The sequence below is a fragment of the Pristiophorus japonicus genome, chromosome 6, assembly GCF_044704955.1.
Source record: "Pristiophorus japonicus isolate sPriJap1 chromosome 6, sPriJap1.hap1, whole genome shotgun sequence".
In the NCBI taxonomy this organism is placed as follows: domain Eukaryota; kingdom Metazoa; phylum Chordata; class Chondrichthyes; family Pristiophoridae; genus Pristiophorus; species Pristiophorus japonicus.
Genome location: NC_091982.1, coordinates 65,441,794 through 65,463,442, shown reverse-complemented (window position 1 = coordinate 65,463,442; position 21,649 = coordinate 65,441,794). Strand labels below are relative to the sequence as shown.

The window sequence follows — 21,649 nt, the reverse complement described above, 5'->3', positions numbered from 1 at the left end:
GCTGCAGAGTGACTTGGATAGGTTAGGTGAGTGGGCAAATGCATGGCAGATGAAGTATAATGTGGATAAATGTGAGGTTATCCACTTTGGTGGTAAAAACAGAGAGACAGACTATTATCTGAATGGTGACAGATTAGGAAAAGGGAAGGTGCAACGAGACCTGGGTGTCATGGTACATCAGTCATTGAAGGTTGGCATGCAGGTACAGCAGGCGGTTAAGAAAGCAAATGGCATGTTGGCCTTCATAGCGAGGGGATTTGAATACAGGGGCAGGGAGGTGTTGCTACAGTTGTACAGGGCCTTGGTGAGGCCACACCTGGAGTATTGTGTACAGTTTTGGTCTCCTAACTTGAGGAAGGACATTCTTGCTATTGAGGGAGTGCAGCGAAGGTTCACCAGACTGATTCCCGGGATGGCGGGACTGACCTATCAAGAAAGATTGGATCAATTGGGATTGTATTCACTGGAGTTCAGAAGAATGAGAGGGGACCTCATAGAAACGTTTAAAATTCTGACGGGTTTAGACAGGTTAGATGCAGAAAGAATGTTCCCAATGTTGGGGAAGTCCAGAACCAGGGGTCACAGTCTGAGGATAAGGGGTAAGCCATTTAGGACCGAGATGAGGAGAAACTTCTTCACCCAGAGAGTGGTGAACCTGTGGAATTCTCTACCACAGAAAGTAGTTGAGGCCAATTCACTAAATATATTCAAAAGGGAGTTAGATGAAGTCCTTACTACTCGGGGGATCAAGGGTTATGGCGAGAAAGCAGGAAGGGGGTACTGAAGTTTCATGTTCAGCCATGAACTCATTGAATGGCGGTGCAGGCTAGAAGGGCTGAATGGCCTGCTCCTGCACCTATTTTCTATGTTTCTATGTTTCTATGTTAAGTTCAGAATAACTCCATGAGACTGTGTTGTAAAGCTCACACCATTGTGACCTTGGTCTCTTTAATATAACTCCAAAGTGAGGCAGCAGCATGGTAGGCTGCCTTTTATACCTGCTTGCTCCAGGGTATACATAAGTGACCCATAGGTCTCCCACAGGTGTGCCCCCTAGTGGCAAGTCTGACATATAGGTGAGGTTCACATACATAACACGCAGAGTGCTGTCTGTGCACAAGGCACAATGAAAGAGCCTGGGACCTGCTTGCCCTGTCATGGCGGGAGTGCCCGAGAGGTTCACCAGTGATACAGAGCCCATTACAGATGGGCATTTCAACAGACTGGTGCTTCAACAACAAGAGCCACTCAACTTACCTGCCGCCGAACCGCCGAGCCAGGAGGCCGATTTCTCTCGCGCTCCCTCCTCTTTTACCCCACACAACACCCACCCCCCCCGGGGACTCTTTCCTCCCCCAGACCATGGCAGCCTATAACTTTCCGCCAGTGCCGGAGGTCCCACCACCACCTCCCCCCCCCACCGATCCAGCCTCCCTACCAGCTCAGCGTGAGTGGCACACTGGGCCGCAAGTTTTCCCAGCCCAATGAGCTGAGTTCAAGGGGATGAGTCAACACATTCAGGCACGGGTGGGCCTGAGCAGCAGCAGTCATTGCATCCTGTTTGTCGGCCCCTTAGACTCCACTTTCCCCAACCTTTCTGCTATCTCTGTAGTTACGACACTCTTTCTATGCTTCTATTTCACCTGACTTGCACAACGCTTAGCTTGTCCTGTATGGAATCTATTTCATATTTTGCTTTTATCACCAATACTCAAACACACAAATGAGAGATGACTATTATTCTAACCGGGTATTATGCTCGCTTCCAACTCGTCCAGCTTCTCCTCAACAATATCGCTGTCATCTTCTGAGAGGTTGCCTCCTGTGGTGTCCCGGTTGTCACGGTGATAGACTGAAAGGTTTCTCCTTGTCGGTCCTAAATTTTCATCCCTCTGATCTGTAATGTATATATGGGACAACAACGCAGCAGATTTGTGACCTTGCTCCAGAATGAAAGTGTGAGTAAACACAAAAGCGGAAAAAGGCCCCTGGTCTTTCCAGCCGGCTAGGTTGTACACTGCACAGTTTCTCTCTGTGCCACAGGGGAAAATCTCAAAAGACAAAAACGTCACGTGAAGCGTCTCCTTTGCTTAATAAGGCACCTGAATTTGCGGTCGGAACCCTCCCGCGGACAAATGCCTCCGAACTGCAATAAGACCACGCATCCACCTGATGGTCCCGGATCCATGGGCACTCTGCTCCTGGCCTGCAGGATGAGCCTGCCTAGAGGCCCACGTACCCCAGGGGCTCAGGTGGTTCACAATCGGCCTTGAGGTCATGTGGGCCAGCCCAACCAATCATAAAGGGTGATTCTCATTATGCTGATGGGCATTCCATTTAAGTACAGAATCCCCATAAGCATGAATAGGAATCACCCAAAAATTACATGTACACAACATTGCTGCTTGTTGGACCTTGCTGTGCGCAAATTGGCTGCTGCGATTCCTACATTACAACAGTGATTACGCTTCAAAAAAAAGTCCTCAATTGACTGCAAAGCGTTTTGGGACAACCTGAAGACATGAAAAGTGCTTTAGAAACGCAACGTTTTTCAAGCTTTCTGTCGCCGTAACATCATCGGACAAGCTGTGGGAAGTCCAGAAAAATGGCGTTGATACTGTTTGTGCACCAGCACGGATATGACGGGCTAAATGGCTTCTTTATGTGTCATAATTTCTCTGTGATTCTATGATGTTTTCCGCCGCTATTCCACCAAAGTTACCGCGGTTAATCGGAAGAACAACCCCCATTGGTAAGTCAACCCTATATTTTGTACCTTGAAATCAAAGTGTAAGCAAATTTAAATTGAATAGCATTCTAACCTCTTTGTATTTGTAGCCGAGCAGCTCCTCTGAAACCATTAGAAGGTTCATTCCTCCTCAACATTAATCTTGCTTTTATTTTTGCGTTATCGTTCAGCTGATCTACAGCGCATAATTGGCACAACAAAAGGCATGTAACTTCATCACAAATGCTTAAGTGTAGAAATATTTCTTTGACCTTCATGGTTACACAGATACAACAACAACTTGTATTTATACAGCGCCTTTAACGTAGTAAAACATTCCAAGGCGCTTCACAGCAGTGTTATAAAACAACATTTGACACCGAGCCACATAGGGAGCTATTAGCGTAGAATTGGTCAAAGCTCAAGGTTTTAAGGAGAATCTAAAAGGAGGAGAGATAGCGGAAAGGTTTAGGGATGGAATTCTGGAGCCCAGGCAGCTGAAGGCTGGCCACCGATGGTGGAACTATTAAAATCGATCCAATAAAATTAATTGACGGAATAATACAGGCTGCCCCCTCCCCCAGCTTCCTGAAAATGCAGCTCTCTGCCTGAAGTACTGGATCATGGGATCTTCCCTAAGGTTTCCACATGTGACGCTATTAACAATGATTTTGTAAGGTACATATAGATTGGTAAAACCAAACTGGTCGCAATACGGTGGAGGAGGATGTCCTGGAGTGTATTAGGGATGGTTTTCTAGACCAATATGTCGAGGAACCAACTAGAGAGCTGGCCATCTTAGACTGGGTGATGTGTAATGAGAAAGGACTAATTAGCAATCTTGTTGTGCGAGGCCCTTGTAGAAGAGTGACCATAATATTGTAGAATTCTTTAATAAGATGGAGAGTGACACAATTAATTCAGAGACTAGGGTCCTGAACTTAAGGAAAGGTAACTTCGATGGTATGAGACATGAATTGGCTAGAATAGACTGGTGAATGATACTTAAAGGGTTGACAGTGGATAGACAATGGCAAAAATTTAAAGATCACATGGATGAACTTCAACAATTGTACATCCCTGTCTGGAATAAAAATAAACCGGGGAAGGTGGCTCAACCGTGGCTAACAAGGGAAATTAGGGATAGTGTTAAATTAGGAAGAGGCATATAAAGTGGCCAGAAAAAGCAGCAAACCTGAGGACTGGGACAAATTTAGAATTCAGCAGAGGAGGACAAAGGGTTTAATCAGAAGGGGGAAAATAGAGTATGAGAGGAAGCATGCTGGGAACATAAAAATTGATTGCAAAAACTTCTATAGATATGTGAAGAGAAAAAGATTAGCGAAGACAAACGTAGGTCCCTTGCAGTCAGTGTCAGGTGAATTTATAACGGGGAACAAAGCAATTGTAGACCAACTGAACAAATACTTTGGTTCTGTCTTCATGAAGGAAGACACAAATAACTTTCCAGAATTACTAGGGGACCGAGGGTCTAGCGAGAAGAAGGAACTGAAGGAAATCCTTATTAGTCAGGAAATTGTGTTAGGGATATTGATGGGATTGAAGGCCAATAAATCCTCAGGGTCTGATAGTCTGCATCCCAGAGTACTTGAGGAAGTGGCCTTAGAAATAGTGGATGCATTGGTGATCATTTTCCAACAGTCTATCGACTCTGGATCAGTTCCTGTGGACTGGAGGGTAGCTAATGTAACACCACTTTTTAAAAAAAGGAGGGAGAGAGAAAACGGGGAATTATAGACTGGTTAGCCTGACATCAGTAGTGGGGAGATCTTGCAGCAATTGTACAGGGCCTTGGTGAGGCCTCACCTGGAATATTGTGTTCAGTTTTGTTCTCCTAATCTGAGGAAGGACGTTCTTGCTATTGAGGGAGTGCAGCGAAGGTTCACCAGACTGATTCCTGGGATGGCAGGACTGACATATGAGGAAACACTGGATCGATTGGGCCTGTATTCACTGGAGTTTAGGAGAATGAGAGGGTATCTCATAGAAATGTATAACATTTTGACGGGACTGGACAGGTTCGATGCAGGAAGAATGTTCCCGATGTTGGGGAAGTCCAGAACCAGGGGACACTGTTTAAGGATAAGGGGTAAGCCATTTAGGACTGAGATGAGGAGAAACTTCTTCACTCAGAGAGTTGTTAACCTGTGGAATTCTCTACCGCAGAGAGTTGTTGATGCCAGTTCGTTAGATATATTCAAGAGGGACTTAGATATGGCCCTTACGGCTAAAGGGATCAAGGGGTATGGAGAGAAAGCAGGAAAGGGGTACTGAGGTAAAAGGTTAGCGATGATCTTATTGAATGGTGGTGCAGGCTCGAAGGACCTAATGGCCGACTCCTGCACCTAATTTCTATGTTTCTATGTTTCTAGCAAGAAGGAGAGACAACTGATCAGGAACATTGGAGGACTGACATGAAGCAAACATTTTCATTCCCTGTAACGCAAGTCAGGGTCAATGTGATCTCCTGCACCAGTTTTGGTTGCCTAAAGGGATCGGAGAGGAATTTTCCAGATTCTTTTCCCTAATGGGCCTGGGTTTCTATCGGTTTTTTTCACGCCACCTTTCCCAATTGGCTGCTGTGTTTCCTACATTACAACAGTGACTACACTCCAAAAGTACTTCATTGGCTGGAAAGCGCTTTGAGATGTCTGGTGGTCATGAAAGGCACTATATAAGTCCACGTCATTCTTTCTGTTGCACAGTAATATTTTCAGGATATCACTATGCTTCAGGATATGTATATGCTTCAAGGGTTCTTTGCTTAAGAATTCATAGCTATTAAGAATGCATTGCTATTAAGCAGTAGTTGGTTTATTAACAAAGGTTTAACAATCACACTACACATTATCAGTTCATCCACTACGCTCGCAACTGCATACCTCATCGTGGATGGCTCAGACCCAACTGGCTGGGGTTTTATTGTGTCATGTGACCATCATGTGACTGGCTAAGCCACTCACAATGCAACAACCTTACAAACCTGTGAGTATACTCGGAGGTGCATGCATTACAATTACTGTCCTAACCTTCTTTTGTTGCTTGCTGGAAGCTCTGTAGGATATCCTGAACCTTTTGCTCATCAGGGTCTGGATAAATTATTTCTTCATATTCTATTCCAAAACAGAAGAGGTTTGTGAGTCTGTTACAGAATGCTTAGCGCTAAATTATTTTATTGCAGATCGATTCTTTCAATTATAATTTTTGGATCAAATGTTAAACCGAGGGCTCGTCTGCCTGCTCAGACACATATCAAGGAACCAAGAGCCTATTTATAAATGAGCACTGAAGTTTTCCCAGTGCCCAGGCCATCATTACTTGACCAGCAACAATGATACAGATAACTAGTCATCTAATCCCTTCTCTTTGTTCTTTCTCTATATGCTTTTATATTCTTGCTTAGCCAATTTCATTTTAAATTGTATTGTCGACCACGGGTCCGGTATGGGCGATGTCGGTCCAAAATTAATTTCTCTTGAGGGGGTTTATTAAGCCCCGCCTAGTGTGTTTCCCGGCCAATTAGAGGAAGCGGATCTGATGACATCATTTGATGACACGTTATCAGCTGGTTTCCTGAAAGGGACCACGCGCAAATTGATTTTGACTAGTTGTGCTATCAATGTTCTACAGCATTGAGTTGCTGCAAACACTGACAGAGGGGCACGGCTGCACCCAGGCTCCACATAACTCCCTCCAGATTCTGATGGAGGGAGTCACAGCACACAGGGAGGTCCTCTTCCCTTTCAATGGGTGGAAGCGACCTCCCCAAGAGACCAACGCAGCCTGGTTGCACATTGTACAGGAGGACACAAGCAGGGATATGGTCAGAAGGACCAGGCTGCAGTGGTGCAAACCTTTCAATGATCTCAGTAGATCCCGAAACGTTACCGCAAAGCCACACTCAATCTCATCCTGCTGTGCCACTCATCACATCCCCTTCACTCTGTCTTCCCTACCCTACTCCTGCACATCTTTACTCACACCAACTTACCTTGCACCTCCATCCATCCCTCTCGCTCTACATTATCATTTCCTCATCTCACTAGCCATCCCTTACATTCACCCTCATCCTAATGCAATCATACCAACTAACAACGCACAAGGGTAGGCACTTATGTGTTTTAGCCAATGTTCATATAAAGTTTCTGTTAATGTGTTGTCAAACATTGAAATCTTTATTTTCAATACTTTGCATTCTTGAAAAGATTTGTGTGCACTTTTGGAAGTAGCTTAGTGAATTGCAGTGAATGGTGAGACATAACGGTACGCCCCCCCGCCGCGATGGTAATGAGTGTGTAAGGTATGGCTTGGGCATTATAGGGATGCTTTATGGTGGTAGTGGTGTGGGGTGGTGCCAACCTGGCGCATCATGTGGCAGTCAGGATGTACAGCATCAAGTAAAGTAAATCTGGCCATCCCTGGCTTCCCGGGCAGCAATATGGTTGGGTGCTAATGCCCTGTGTCCTGTGCAGCATCAGGTATTGTTGGCGGTGCTGCTGGTGTTGGGGCTGATCATGGTGAGATTCTAAGGACTAAGGGGCGATAGTTTCAAGGGGACTGATGCTGATATAATAGCTGCAGGTGAGGTTGCGATGACAGAAGCGATCTGTCATTGGTGAGAGAGATTGTTCCAATGAGGTGACACTGGATACAGAGTTTACTCCAAACACTTGCAACCTGCATAAAGCTCTTTTGCTTTCCAAATGCAGTAAGCAACAGCTTTTGATCTTGGAAAGTGAACAGCTGTGAGATGGGAGCTTTTATGGCACATTTGCAGCTGTCAAGTAAAGAGATCATTTCATGGTAACACAACTCCCGACTTCCTTACCTGATGTGATCCCCGAGCAGCATGGACCCCGTGGGCGACCTGGCAAACTCTGAAGGTAAGTTCAAAATACTTTTTAAGTGGCTCTTAACAAGGTCACAATGACCTGAATTGCCTCCCCTGCCACTTTGTGTCGGGCCTATTCAGTGCTGACAGACCCTGGTGACAGAATCACTGTGAGTTCCCGACCCACTGTCAGAAAAATGTTTTTCCGCACCCGATCCGCCAACAAACACTCCCGCTGACTCCTCCCCCACCCCCCAGAAAATCCCCCTCCAGCGTTTCAGATCAATGACCTTTTGTCAGAACTGAATACTACGCTGTCATAGCAGCTCTGTAAAATTGAATTGTTTTCTTCACGCAGTTGCTTTTAGCATTAAAAATAAAAGCGATTATCAAAAGAATCTATTATGCATCTTGGTATTGTAATCAGTGGGTTAGGAATACTGTCCGCAATAAGCTGGCTATTTACCTAATATTGACTTTGATGGAAATGTTGGCCGGTCTCCACTGTGCACACTGTCTGTGTCTTCATATATTGGCTCCTCTTCCTCAGACCAATCCTCTTCGGACGAGTCCATTGCTGCAGGGAGATCACAGAAATATCTCAGTTAACAAAATCGCCTGCTGCTCTAACAATCTATTATACATTACAAATGCTTTGTGGGTTGCAAGTGATCCTTACCAACGGATCCCATTACAGACCCAATCCATGTCCGGACCCGTATTGACCGAGGCGTATGAAAGCATGGGCCTTACGCTAAACATTAGTAAGGCAAAGGTCCTCACCGCACAGCACTGCCCCCCAGACATCAAGATCCACGGTGCAGCCCTGGACACCATGGACCACTTCCCATATTTCGGGAGCCTCCGATCAACAAGAGCAGGCATTGATGACGGGATCCAACACCGCCTCCAGTGCGCCAGTGCAGCCTTCGGCCGCCTGAGGAAAAGAGTGTTTGAAGACCATGGCCTCAAAACTGTCACGAAGCTCATGGTCTACAGGGCCCTAGTAATATCCACCCTCCTGCATGGCTCAGAGACGTGGATCATGTACAGTGGACACTTCAAGTCACTGAAGAAATACCACCAACAAGATCCTACAAATCCCCTGGGAGGACAGATGCACCAACATTAGCATCCTCGACCAGGCCAACATCCCCAGCATTGAAACACTGACCGCACTTGATCAGCTCGGCTGGGGAGGCCACATTGTTCGCATGCCAGACACGAGAATCCCAAAGCAAGCGCTCTACTCGGAACTCGTCCATGACAAACGAGCCAAAGGTGGGCAGAGGAAACGTTACAAGGATACCCTCAAAGCCTCCCTGATAAAGTGCGACATCCCCACTGACACCTGGGAGTCCCTGGCCAAAGACCACCCTAAGTGGAGGAAGAGCATCCGGGAGGGCGCTGAGCACCTCGAGTCTCGTCGCCGAGAGCAGGCAGAAATCAAGCGCAGGCAGCGGAAGGAACGTGCGACAAACCAGACTCCCCGCCCACCCTTTCCTTCAACCACTGTCTGTCCCACCTGTGACAGAGACTGTGGTTCTCATATTGGACTGTACAGCCACCTAAGAACTCATGCTAAGAGTGGAAGCACATCTTCCTCAATTCTAAGGGACTGCCTATGGTGATGATGATGATGGGTTGCAACTTTCCATCTCAAATTGCACTGTAACCCGCCCCCCCCTCAGAAGTCAGGCTCTGTCAATGGTAACACGCCTTTTAAAAATGTCAACATCTACCTCTGTTGTATCTGTAGGTGGCCCCGTGCTTGGCATTTACGGGTCAGTGCCTGTCACATAACATTAAGTGCAAAGCCCATCGATGGTACGGTGTTGTGGCAGCGGGACTTGGCATTAAGCTCCAGTGTAATGGGCTAGAAATTCGTTATAGCCCAGGAATGGGCAGCAAACTTAGAAACGTGTGAGAATTAGCGCCAGGTGTTAATGCTTTAGACTGCACGCAAAATTCATTCTCACTGCTCAAAGAAATGATTGGAGCACTAATTCAAGTCTTAAAGGCTGAGCTCATCGGTGTTACACTCAATGAACATAAGAAATAGGAGCAGGAGTAGGTTATTTCGCCCCTCGAGCCTGCTCCGTCATTCGATAAGATCATGGCTGATCTAATCTTGGGCTCAGCTCCACTTCCCTGCCCACTCCCCATAACCCTTTAATCCTTTATCGCTCAAAAATCTGTCTATCTCCGCCTTAAATATATTCAATGACCCAGTCTCCACAACTCTCTGGTGCAGAGAATTCCACAGATTTACAACCATCTGAGAGAAGAAATTCCTCCTCATCTCAGTTTTAAATGGGCGGCCTCTTATTCTGAGACTATGTCCCCTAGTTTTAGTTTCCCCTATGAGTGGAAATATCCTCTCTGCATCCACCTTATCGAGCCACCTCATTATCTTATATGTTTCATTCTTCAGTACTCTAATGAGTATAGACCCAACTTATCCTCAGAAGTCAACCCCCTCTCCTCCGGAATCAACCTAGTGAACCTTCTCTGAAAAGCCTCCAATGCAAGTATATCTTTCCTTAAATACGGAGACCAAAACTGTACGTGGTACTACAGGTGTGGACTCGCCAATACCCTGTACAGTTGTAGCAGGACTTCTCTGCTTTTATACTCTATCGCCCTTGCAATAAAGGCCAACATTCCATTTGCTTTCCTGGACCAGTATCAGGTGCAGTCTAATCGCAACTCATCATTGCCACAGGCTTTTCCCAGTACTTAAAAGGGAGGTTCATTGATATGGCAGAACCTTGTTCTTAGCATTGCTGGCTGTGCAGGTGGCTCAGTAAGGAGAAGCATGTGAAGGAGAAGGAGCCAGAGAATTGAGGCAGGTGCGCTCATGGCAGATCCACCTCAGTCGAGTGGGCAGGGTGAGTCATCATCATAGGTAGTCCCTCGGAATCGAGGAAGACTTGCTTCCACTCCTGAAGTGAGTTCTTTGGTGGCTGAATAGTCCAATACGAGAGCCACAGACCCTGTCAGAGGTGGGACAGATAGTTGTCGGGGGAAGGGGGAGGTGGGACTGATTTACCACACGCTCCTTCCGCCTCCTGCGCCCCTGACCTTTTCACACTCGCGCCGTTGAAACTCGAAGAGCTCAACGCCCTCCCGGATGCAATTTCTCCACCTAGGGCGGTCTTTGGTCAGGGTCTCCCAGGCGTCAGTGGTGATGTCGCACTTCACCAGAGAGGCTTTGAGGGTGTCTTTGTAATGTTTCTGCTGCCCACCTTTGGCTCGTTTTCCATAAACGAGCTCCGCATATAACAGTTGCTTAGGGAGACTTGTGTCTGGCATCTGAACTAAGTGGCCAGACCAGCGGAACTGATCTAGTGTGGTTAGTGCTTCAATACTGGGGGTGTTAGCCTGGGCCCGGACACTGATGTTGGTGCGTCTGTCCTCCCAGGGGATTTGTAGGATCTTGCGGAGACATTGTTGGTGATTTATCTCCAGCGACTTGATGTGTCTTCTGTACATCATCCATGCCTCTGACCCATATAGGAGGGCGGGAATTACTACAGCCCTGTAGACCATGAGCTTGGTGGTAGGCTTGAGGGCTTGGTCTTTTCCTCAGGCGGCCAAAGGCTGCACTGGCGCACTGGAGGCGGTGTTGAATCTCCGCATCAATGTCTGCCTTTGTTGACAAGAGGCTCCCAAGGTATGGGAAGTGGTCCCTGTTGTCGAGAGTCGCACCGTGGATCTTGATGATTGGACCTTTGTCTTACGGATGTTAAGCGTAAGGCCCATGCTTTAATATGCCTCAGTGAATACAATGACTATATCCTGGAGTTCAGTCTCTGAATGTGCGCAGACGCAGGCATCGTCCACGTACTGCAGTTCAACGACAGAAGTTTGGGTGGTCTTGGACCTGGTCTGGAGGTGGAGTAGGTTAAACAGCTTCCTACTGGTTCTGTCGTTTAGTTCAACTCCAGCGGGGAGCTTGTTGACAGTGAGGCGGAGCATGGCAGCGAGGAAGATTGAGAAGAGGGTTGGGCGATGGCGCAGCCCTGTTTGACCCCAGGTGAGTGAATGCTTCAACAAATGCTACATACCACCATCTGTACCGCAAGCTTCACACACTGCCCAAAGCAACACATCCCCAGCACTCACCCACCAACAATCACTACCTACCAACACTCACACCTTGCACACAATTATAGCTATTCACTATAGCAGGCACAAAGGTCATTAGTTATTAGAATAAATGTGATATGGGTGATCTGTTTATGCATGATTTTATTGATGGAGTCTGCAATATTTTGTGGTCTCTCTCATTTCACCTTCATACCTAGGAGGACGCAGTGATATGGCATAACACAAGGAAGGTATGATGGGGATGTGGTGAGCAAAAGGGATTTGGGGGTTAAGTCACCCTTGTGTGAGGCTAGAGGTCTGTTTGGAGGAGGTGGCAGAGTTCTGTGACCACCACCTTAGTGATGCAGAGACATAAAACATAGAAACATAGAAAATAGGTGCAGGAGTAGGCCATTCGGCCCTTCGAGTCTACACCACCGTTCAATATGATTATGGCTGATCATGCTACTTCAGTACCCCATTCCTGCTTACTCTCCATACCCCTTGATCCCTTTAGCCGGAAGAGCCACATCTAACTCCCTTTTAAATATATCTAACGAACTGGCCTCAACAACTTTCTGTGGTAGAGAATTCCACAGGTTCACAATTCTCTGAGTGAAGAAGTTTCTCCTCATCTCAGTCCTAAATGGCTTACCCCTTATCCTTAGACTATGTCCCCTGGTTCTGGACTACCCCAGCATCGGGAACATTCTTCCTGTATCTAACCTGTCCAGTCCTGTCAGAATTTTATATGTTTCTATGACATCCCCTCTCAGTCTAATACACTGCTTGTCACTTAACTGAAGGCAGGAGAAGTTCTGTCAGAATACCCTCGGTGGGTAAGGCCCCCTGGTGTGAGCCCTGATGTCTCTCCTCGGCCCTCTGCACACATGGTTCCACATTTTTCGCAGCCTACATTCCCGCCATCTTAAATTCTAGAGTGCGAGGTGATATGCCAGCACAGCCCCCATTAATGGAACCAAGTGTAGTAATTTGAATCTTTGAACAATAAATGTAGCTACTTTTTAGTTGCCAGAATGCTGCTGATACAAATTAAGTTTGAAATTACTCATAGGAACTGGTCGACAGGGTGAAACTGACAACAAACCACTAAAACTAACCTGCCCTGACAGCTGGGCGTGATTACTGCCTTTAAATAACATCGCTGCAGCCAGCTTCCTGGAGCTGCACGCCTGCTCTGCCAGTCTCTGTCTGGTTGATGTGCAAAGGTAAGTGGCAACAATGATTTACAAAAAACATAAGAATTAGGAGCAGGCCCCTAGAGCCTGCTCCGCCATTCAATAAGATCATGGCTGATCTTCTATCTCAACTCCACTGTCCTGTAATGTCCCCAAAATCCCTTGATTCCCTTAATATTCAAAAATCTATCGATCTCTGTTTTGAATATACTCAAAGACTGAGCCTCCACAGCCCTCTGGGGTGGACAATTCCAAAGAATTGCCACCCTATGAGTGAAGAAGTTTCTCCTCATCTCAGTCCTAAATGGTCGACCCCTTATTCTGAGACTGTGACCCCTGATTCGAGACTTCCCAGCCCGAGGGAAACAACCTCCCTGCATCTACTCTGTCAAGCCCTGTAAGAATTGTGTAAGTTTCAATGAGATCATCTCTCCTTCTAAACTCTAGAGAATATAGGTCCAGTCTACTCAATCTCTTCTCATAGGATAATCCCCCTGTTACGTTCAGAATAAATCCACAGTACTATATCGCAAGCTCAAACTGTTATGACCTTGGTCTGTTTATTCAGATTCCAGAGTGGGGAAGCAGCATAGTGAATCACCTTTTATACCTGCTTGCCCCAGGGTGCACAGGTGACCCTTAGGTCTCCCACAGGTGTGCCCCCTAGTAACAAGTCTTATATTTGGTAAGGTTTACATATATACATAACACCCTCCATCCCAGGAATCAGTCTGGTGAACCTTCGTTGCACTCCCTCTATGGCAAGTATATCCTTCCTTAGGTAAGGAGACCAAACCTATACACAATACTCCAAGTGTGGTCTCACCAGGGCCCTATATAATTACAGTAAGATGTCTTTACCATGCTACTCAAATCCTCTTGTAATAAAGGCCAACATACTATTTGCTTTCTTAATTGCTTGCTGTACATGCATGTTAACTTTCAGTGATTCGTGTACAGGGACACTCAGGACCCTCTGAACACCAACATTTCCCAATCTCTCACCATTTAAAAAATACTCTGCTTTTCTATTTTTCCTACCAAAGTGGATAACTTCACATTTCTCCACATTATATCCCATTTGCCATGTTCTTGCCCACTCACTTAGCCTGTCTATATCCCCTTGAAGTCGCTTTGCATCCTCTTAACAACTTAAATTCCCACCTAGCTTTGTATCATCAGCAAACTTGGATATATTACATTTGGTCCCCTCATCTAAATCATTGATATAGATTGTGAATAGCTGGGGCCCAAGCACCGATCCTTGTGGCACCCCACTAGTTACAGCCTGCCAACTTGAAAATGACCCATTTATTCCTACTCTCTGTTTTCTGTCTGTTAACCAGTCCTCAACCCATGCTCGTATATTACCCCCAATCTCATAATTTTGTTTAATAACCTCTTGTGTGGCAACTTATCGAATGCCTTCTGAAAATCTAAACACACTACATCCACTCGTTCCCCCTTATCTATTCCACTAGTTACAACCGCAAAAAAATCTAACAGATTTGTTAAACATGATTTCTCTTTCATAAATCCATGTTGACTCTGCCCAATCCTATTATTATTTTCGAAGTGCTCTGTTACCACGTCCTTAATAATAAATTCTAGCATTTTCTCTACTTCTGATGTCAGGCTAACTGACCTGTAGTTCCCCGTTTTCTCTCTCCCTCCTTTCTTAAATAGTGGGGTTACATTTGCTACCTGCCAATCCGCTGGAACCATTCTAGAATTTATGGAATTTTGGAAGATGACAACCAATGCATCCACTGTCTCTATAATCATCTCTTTCAAACCCTAGGATGTAGTCCGTCAGGTCCAGGGGATTTATTGGCTTTCAGTCCCATTCATTTCTCCAGTACTATTTTTTTTACTAATACTAATTTCTTTCAGTTCCTCATTCTCGCCAGATCCTTGGTATGTTAGCCTTGGTTCTCCACTATTTCCGGGAGGTTTTTTGTGTCTTCTTCCGAGAGGACAGACACAACATATTTGTTTAATGTCTCTGCCATTTCCTATTCCCCATTATAATTTCTCCTGTCTCAGGGGACCTACATTTACTTTAGATTTTACCATCTGTTTTTATGTCTCTCGTTTACTCTCATATTCTATTTTCCCCTTCTTCATCAATTTCTTGCTCATCTTTTGCTGAATTATGAAATCCCCCAATCCTCAGGCTTATGGCTCTTTTTGGCAACATTATAAGCCTCTTCCTTTGATCTAATACTATCTTTAACTTCTCTTGTTAGCTACGGTTGAACTACTTTTCGTATGGGGGTTTTTGTAACTTAAAGGAAAGTATGTTTGTTGTAAATTATATATTAATTCTTTAAATGCCAGCTATTGCTTGTCTACCGTCATACCTTTGAATGTAGTTTCCCAATCTACCTTAGCCAACTCGCCCCTCGTACCTACGTAGTTTACTTTGTTTGTTTTCCAAAATCATGCGGAAATCGAGTGCAGACAGCGGAAGAAGGCAAACCAGGCTCCCCACCCACCCTTTCCTTCAACCACAGTTTTCCCTCCAGTGACAGAGACTGTAATTTCCGTATTGGACTGTACAGCCACCTGACAACTCACTTTTAGAGTGGGAAGCAAGTCCTCCTCGATTTCGATGGTGATGATGAGTTTCCTTTGTTTAGATTTAACAAAATCACTTTCAAACTCAATATACAAGTCTATCATAGTATGGTCACTCTTCCCTAAATTTTCCACATCGGGCGGCCAGTGAGCATTGCCGTCATGGTCTGCCCGGCGTGGAAGTCCCCGGGGGTACCTCATACCAGTTGCGCAATGGGAGAGGGAGGGGGGGGGCGGATTTGTTGTGCGTTGCTGGAGTCACCTCACCCTGGCGCTACTGCTGCCGCTAATGGGAGGCGCTAAGGTATTGGAGGTTTCCCCCCTTCGAGTTTTTGATAATGATCTACTTTTTAGATCCGTTCTTTCAGGTAACTTCAATAACAGCAGAAGAACAATGTCATTTTAACTCCCCGAAACAGGAGCTCACCGACATCAAGTTCCAAAATATTATTCCTGATACTGTAATAGTCAGGATAGACAGAAATTCAGCTCTATAAATCACATCACAAAAATAATCTAATCCGAGTTCCCACCATTCCCTATCCTAAGCACACAGTATGGACTGAGACGCACCATCCCTACCATTAATCAGACAATTGATCCCTAGCAATGGAACAATTTCTCTTCACCCCTCTCCCATTAAATGGGAAGCGAGACCCTGGGAATAAAGAGAAACTCTTCCTCTCTGAAAAAAATGCAAGCTTGATAGAGGGAAAGGTAACTCAACACCAGCGCCCTAAGAGAGTTTGCTGCCCGCTCCCCTTTACCCACCTCATTCTCTTCCCATTCCCCGTTCTCTACCTACCCTCCCCACTCCTAGTTACCCCTTCCAGCCCCTTTCCCCATGTCCCTTCTTCCTGTTCATCTTCTCTATCCCTCTCCCCTGCCTCCCCTTAAGTCCTGCCCTCGTCCCGAACGCTCCCTCCTGCCCCCTTACCCTCCTCACTTGAATCCTGCACAGGCGCGGCAGATCCGCAAATTATTTTTGATTTTTTTTTAGCACAGTTGCCGTTTAGCGTTAAAAATGAAAAGCAGATGAATCAAAAGGAGCTATTACACATGGTGAACCAGCAGGTTAGTAAAACCAATGATGTTGAGCTGGAAGTTTACCTGGCATTTGCTGTATTAGCTCATCTAACTCCTCAGTCTCATTCTCGCTAAGGTTTGGACTTTGTATCACTGAATGCACATGACAAAAATATATCGGTGAACAAAATCATTTGCTGTCGTAATATTCTATTAAAAATGACAAATGCCATGTGTGTTGCAACTTTCCATCTCAAATTGAATTGAAACCCCCCCTAAGTCAGGCTCTGTCAACATTTACCTGCAGTACCTGTAGGTGGCACAGTGTTTGGAATTTACAGGGTTACATGCCTGTCACATAACATTAGGCACAAAGCCCATCAATGGTACAGTGTTGTGACAGCAAGCCTTGGCATTAAGCTCCAGTGCAAAGATGGGACCTCTGATTAACATCCCATCCGACAGACGACACCTCCAATAGTGCAGCATTCTCTCAGCATGCTCTGGGAGCATCAGCCTAGATTTATGTGCTCAAGTCTCTGGAGTGGGGTTGAACCCATGACCTTCTGACACAAAGGTGAGAGTGCGTCCCACTGAGCCACAGCTGACAGATCTGATAGTAACAGCAGATTTGCAAATTACTTGGAGAAGGTGCAAAAAAGATTCATAAGGATGATGCCAGAACTGATAGGTTATAACTATCGGGAAATACTGAACAGGCCGGGGCCCTTTTCTCTAGAAAAGAGAAGGCTGAGAGGTGATCTGAAAGAGGTCCTTAAGATAATGAAATGATTTGGTAAGGTAGACATCGAGAAGATGTTTCCACTTGTGGGGAGTTCAAAACTAGGGGTCATCAATATAAGATAGTCACTAATAAATCCAAGAGGGAATTCAGGAGAAACTTCTTTACCCAGAGAGAGGTGAGAATGTGGAACTCACTGCCACCGGGACTAGTTAACATGAATAGCAGAGATGCATTTAAAGAGAAGCTAGATAAACACATGAATGCAAAAGGGTTAAACGGATATGTTGATAGGGTGAGATGTAGAGAGGTGGGAGGAGGCTCGTGTGGAGCATAAACACTGGCACGGACCTGTTGGATTGAATGATCTGTTCCTGTCTATAAATAATATGTAACTCAATTTTTTCTGAGTATAGTTTGCGTTTAGCTTTGAAAATGAAAGAAAATTAATCAAAATAAGCCATTTTGTTTGTTGATTTTGTGACATCAGGTTAGCAAACCTAATGGTGATGCTTACGTGTTACTGGTTCAGTTCTTGTCTTTTCTTCCTTGTGCTCCATCTGATTGAATACCATTTCAGGGCTAACAAAACCTAATTCTGCATGGACATGACAAAAATATCTCAATTAACAAAATCATCTACTGTTCTAATAATCCATTATAAATGCAAATGTTGTGTGGGTTGCAATTTTCCATTTCAAATTGCATTAAGCCCCCCTTAATCAGGCTCCGTTCTTTTACAAGTGTCAGTATTTACCTGCAGTACCTGTAGGTGGCACCGTGCTTGGCACTTACAGGTTAAATACCGGTTACATAATGCTAGGTGCAAAACCCATCAATGGTATGGTGTTGTTGTGGCAGCGAGACTCCGCATTAAACTCCAATGCAAGGTAAAGACAATGGACTAGAAATCAGTTAATGCCCACAAATGGGCAGGGTTGTTGTAGTTGCCTGCTTATTGCAATGATTCCTACAAGCAGCCAGCACTATCTGTGGTACTCATTGGCTACATGCCTCTTGGAGGGGTGGGGCCATATCGGGAGGCTTGGATGTTACTTAAAGGCAGCCAACATCTTTTAAAAGGGAGGAGAAATCTGGCTGCAAAGACTGTGCAACTACCTCTGAAGAAATGGCTGAAGGAGGGAGGGAGCAGACACAGAAAGTTCTCTGATGCTGCATTGCAGGTCTTGGTGTAGGCAGTGGGCAGGAGGAGGGACAACCTTCCCCCCCTTGGGGGCAGGAACCCCTCCAAGCATCTGATGAGGGGGGCAATGGGAGGGCATTGCTCAATATATCAATGCCAGGAGCATTGCCACTCGAACATGGTTGTAAGGGTCCTAAGCTTAAATAAAGGTGACTGCAAAGGTATGAGGGCAGATTTGGCTAAAGTGCACTGGGAAAATAGACTAAAGTATGGAACGGTTGATAAGCAGTGGCAGACATTTAAGGAGATATTTCATAACTCGCAACAAAAATGTATCCCAATGAGAAGGAAAGACTGTAAGAGAAGGGATAACCATCAGTGGCTAACTAAGGAAATAAGGGATGGTATCAAATTGAAAACAAGGGCATATAATGTGGCCAAGACTAATGGGAGGCCAGAGGATATGGACATTTTTAAAAGCCATCAAAGAATGACAAAAAAAAAGGATAAAGAGAGAGAAGATAGATTTGGAAAAGCATGATTCAATCAAGCAGAGCCAGCATGGTTTTATGAAAGGGAAATCATGTTTGACAAATTTTTTGGAGTTCTTTGAGGATGTAACGAGCAGGGTGGATAAGGGGGAACCAGTGGGTGTGGTGTATTTGGATTTCCATAAGGCATTCAGTAAGGTGCCACATAAAAGGTTACTGCACAAGATAAAGTTCACGGGGTTGGGGGCATGGATAGAGAATTGGCTAACTAACAGAAAACAGAGAGTTGGGATAAATGGGTAATTTTCCGGTTGGCAGTGCCTTGTGGGGTGCCGCAAGGATCGATGTTGGGTCCTCAACTATTTACAATTTATATTAAAGACATGGATGAAGGGACAGAGTGTAATGTAGCCAAGTTTGCTGATGATACAAAGATGGGTGGGAAAGCAAATTGTGAGGAGGATACAAAAAGTCTGCAAAGGTATATAGACAGGCTAAGTGAGTGGGCAAATATTTGGCAGATGGAGTATAATGTGGGAAAATGGGAAGTTATCCACTTTGGCAGACATAATAGAAAAGCAAATTATAATTTAAATGGAGAAAAATTGCAAAGTGCTGCAGTCCAGCGAGACCTGGGGATCCTGGTGCATGAAACCCAAAAGGTTAGTATGTAGGTACAGCAAGTAACCAGGAAGACCAATGGAATCTTAGCCTTTATTACAAAGAGGATGGAGTATAAAAGCAGGGAAGTCTTGCTACAGTTATACAGGGTATTGGTGAGGCCACACCGAGAATACTGCGTACAGTTTTGGTTTCCATATTTAACAAAGAATCTATTGCTTTGGAGGCAGTTCAGAGAAAGTTCACTAGGTTTATTCCGGGGATGAAGGGGTTGACTTATGAGGAAAGGTTTAGTAAGTGGGACCTCTACTTATTGGAAGAATGAGAGGTGATCTTATCGAAACGTATAAGATTATGAGGGGGCTTGACAAGGTGGATGCAGAGAGAATGTTTACACTGATGGCGGAGACTAGAACTAGGGGGCATAATTTTAGAATAAGGGGCCGCCTATTTAAAACTAAGATGAGGAGGAATTTGCTGCCTCAGAGAGCTGTGGAAGCTGGGTCATTGAATAAATTTAAGACAGAGAGAGACAGCTTCTTAACTGATAAGGGAATAAGGGGTTATAGAAACATAGAAAATAGGTACAGGAGTAGGCCATTTGGCCCTTTGAGCCAGCATCACCATTCAATATGATCATGACTGATCATTTTTGCAACTTTATTACCCCATTCCTACTTTCTCTCCATACCCCTTGATCCCTTTAGCCATAAGAGCCACATCTAACTCCCTTTTGAATACATCTAATGAACTGGCATCAACAACTTTCTGTGGTAGAGAATTCCACAGGTTCACAATCTGAGTGAAGAAGTTTCTCCTCATCTCAGTCCTAAATGGCTTACCCCTTACCCTTAGACTGTGACCCCTGATTCTGGACTTCCCCAACATCGGGAACATTCTTCCTGCATCTAACCTGTCCAATCCCGTCAGAATTTTAGATGTTTCTATGAGATCCCCTCTCATTCTTCTAAATTCCAGTGAATATAAGCCTAGTCGATTCAGTCTTTCTTCATATGTCAGTCCTGCCATCCCAGGAATCAATCTGGTGAGCCTTCGCTGCACTCCCTCAATAGCAAGAATGTCCTTCCTCAGATTAGGAGACCAAAACTGTACATAATATTCAAGGTGTGGCCTCACCAAGGCCCTGTACAACTGCAGTAAGACCTCCCTGCTCCTATACTCAAATCCTCTCGCTATGAAGGCCAGCATGCCATTTGCCTTCTTCATTGCCTGCTGCACCTGTATGCTAACTTTCAATGACTGATGTACCATGACACCCAGGTCTCGTTGCACCTCCCCTTTTCCTAATCTTTCAGATAATATTCTGCCTTCCTGATTTTGGCACCAAAGTAGATAACCTCACATTTATCTACATTATACTGCATCTGCCATGCATTTGCCCACTCACCTAACCTGTCCAAGTCACCCTGCAAACTCTTAGCATCCTCCTCACAGCTCACACTGCCACCCAGCTTAGTGTCATCTGCAAACTTGGAGATATTACATTCAATTCCTTCATCTAAATCATTAACGTATATGTAATACAGGGAGTGGGCAGTGAAGTGGACCTGAGTCGATGATCAGATCAGCCATGATCGTATTAAATGGCAGAGCAGGCTCGAGGTGCTGTATGGCCTACTCCTGCTCCTATTTCTTATATTCTTATGTAAAATGAGTCAACAACTGTCGTTCTGTAACATCAACAAAGCCGACGGTGATCAGATGGAGGTTTACCTGGTATTGGGGAAATCGTTGCGAATTCTAGCTTCATCAAACCTTTATCCATTTCAGGGCTTACAAAGCCTATTTCTCCATGGAGAGAAGGAAAATATCTCAGTTCATAAAATCATCTGCTGCTCTAATAATCCATTACAAATGACAAATTTATCTCAAAGTTGCATTGAAACCCCCCTACGTCAGGCTGTATCAACAGGAAAACTCATCTTAAAAGAGTCAACATCTACGTGTTTTATCTGTAGGTGGTCCCATGCTTGGCATTTACAGGGTTCAGTACCTGTCACATAACGTTAGGTGCAATGCTCATCAATGGTACGTTGTTGTGGCAGTGAGACAGGGCATTAAGCTCCAGTGCAAAGACATGGAGGTTTTGATAATGATGTAATTTTTCAATCCATTCTTTCAGGCATCATCATCATCATCATAGGCAATCCCTT

General features: G+C 45.1%; 1 protein-coding gene across 1 annotated transcript in view; it reads right to left on the bottom strand.

The window, feature by feature from the left end:
* LOC139266116 (sterile alpha motif domain-containing protein 15-like) overlaps positions 1 to 21,649 on the bottom strand; it is a 283,681-nt gene that overhangs the window by 53,936 nt on the left and 208,096 nt on the right. The window contains exons 23-28 of the mRNA XM_070883964.1: positions 21,210 to 21,284; positions 17,737 to 17,817; positions 8,047 to 8,157; positions 5,779 to 5,862; positions 2,823 to 2,924; positions 1,748 to 1,897 (exon numbers count right to left, since the gene is read on the bottom strand). Coding sequence (XP_070740065.1) covers positions 1,748 to 1,897; positions 2,823 to 2,924; positions 5,779 to 5,862; positions 8,047 to 8,157; positions 17,737 to 17,817; positions 21,210 to 21,284 — 603 coding nt within the window. The remainder of the gene's footprint in view (positions 1 to 1,747; positions 1,898 to 2,822; positions 2,925 to 5,778; positions 5,863 to 8,046; positions 8,158 to 17,736; positions 17,818 to 21,209; positions 21,285 to 21,649) is intronic.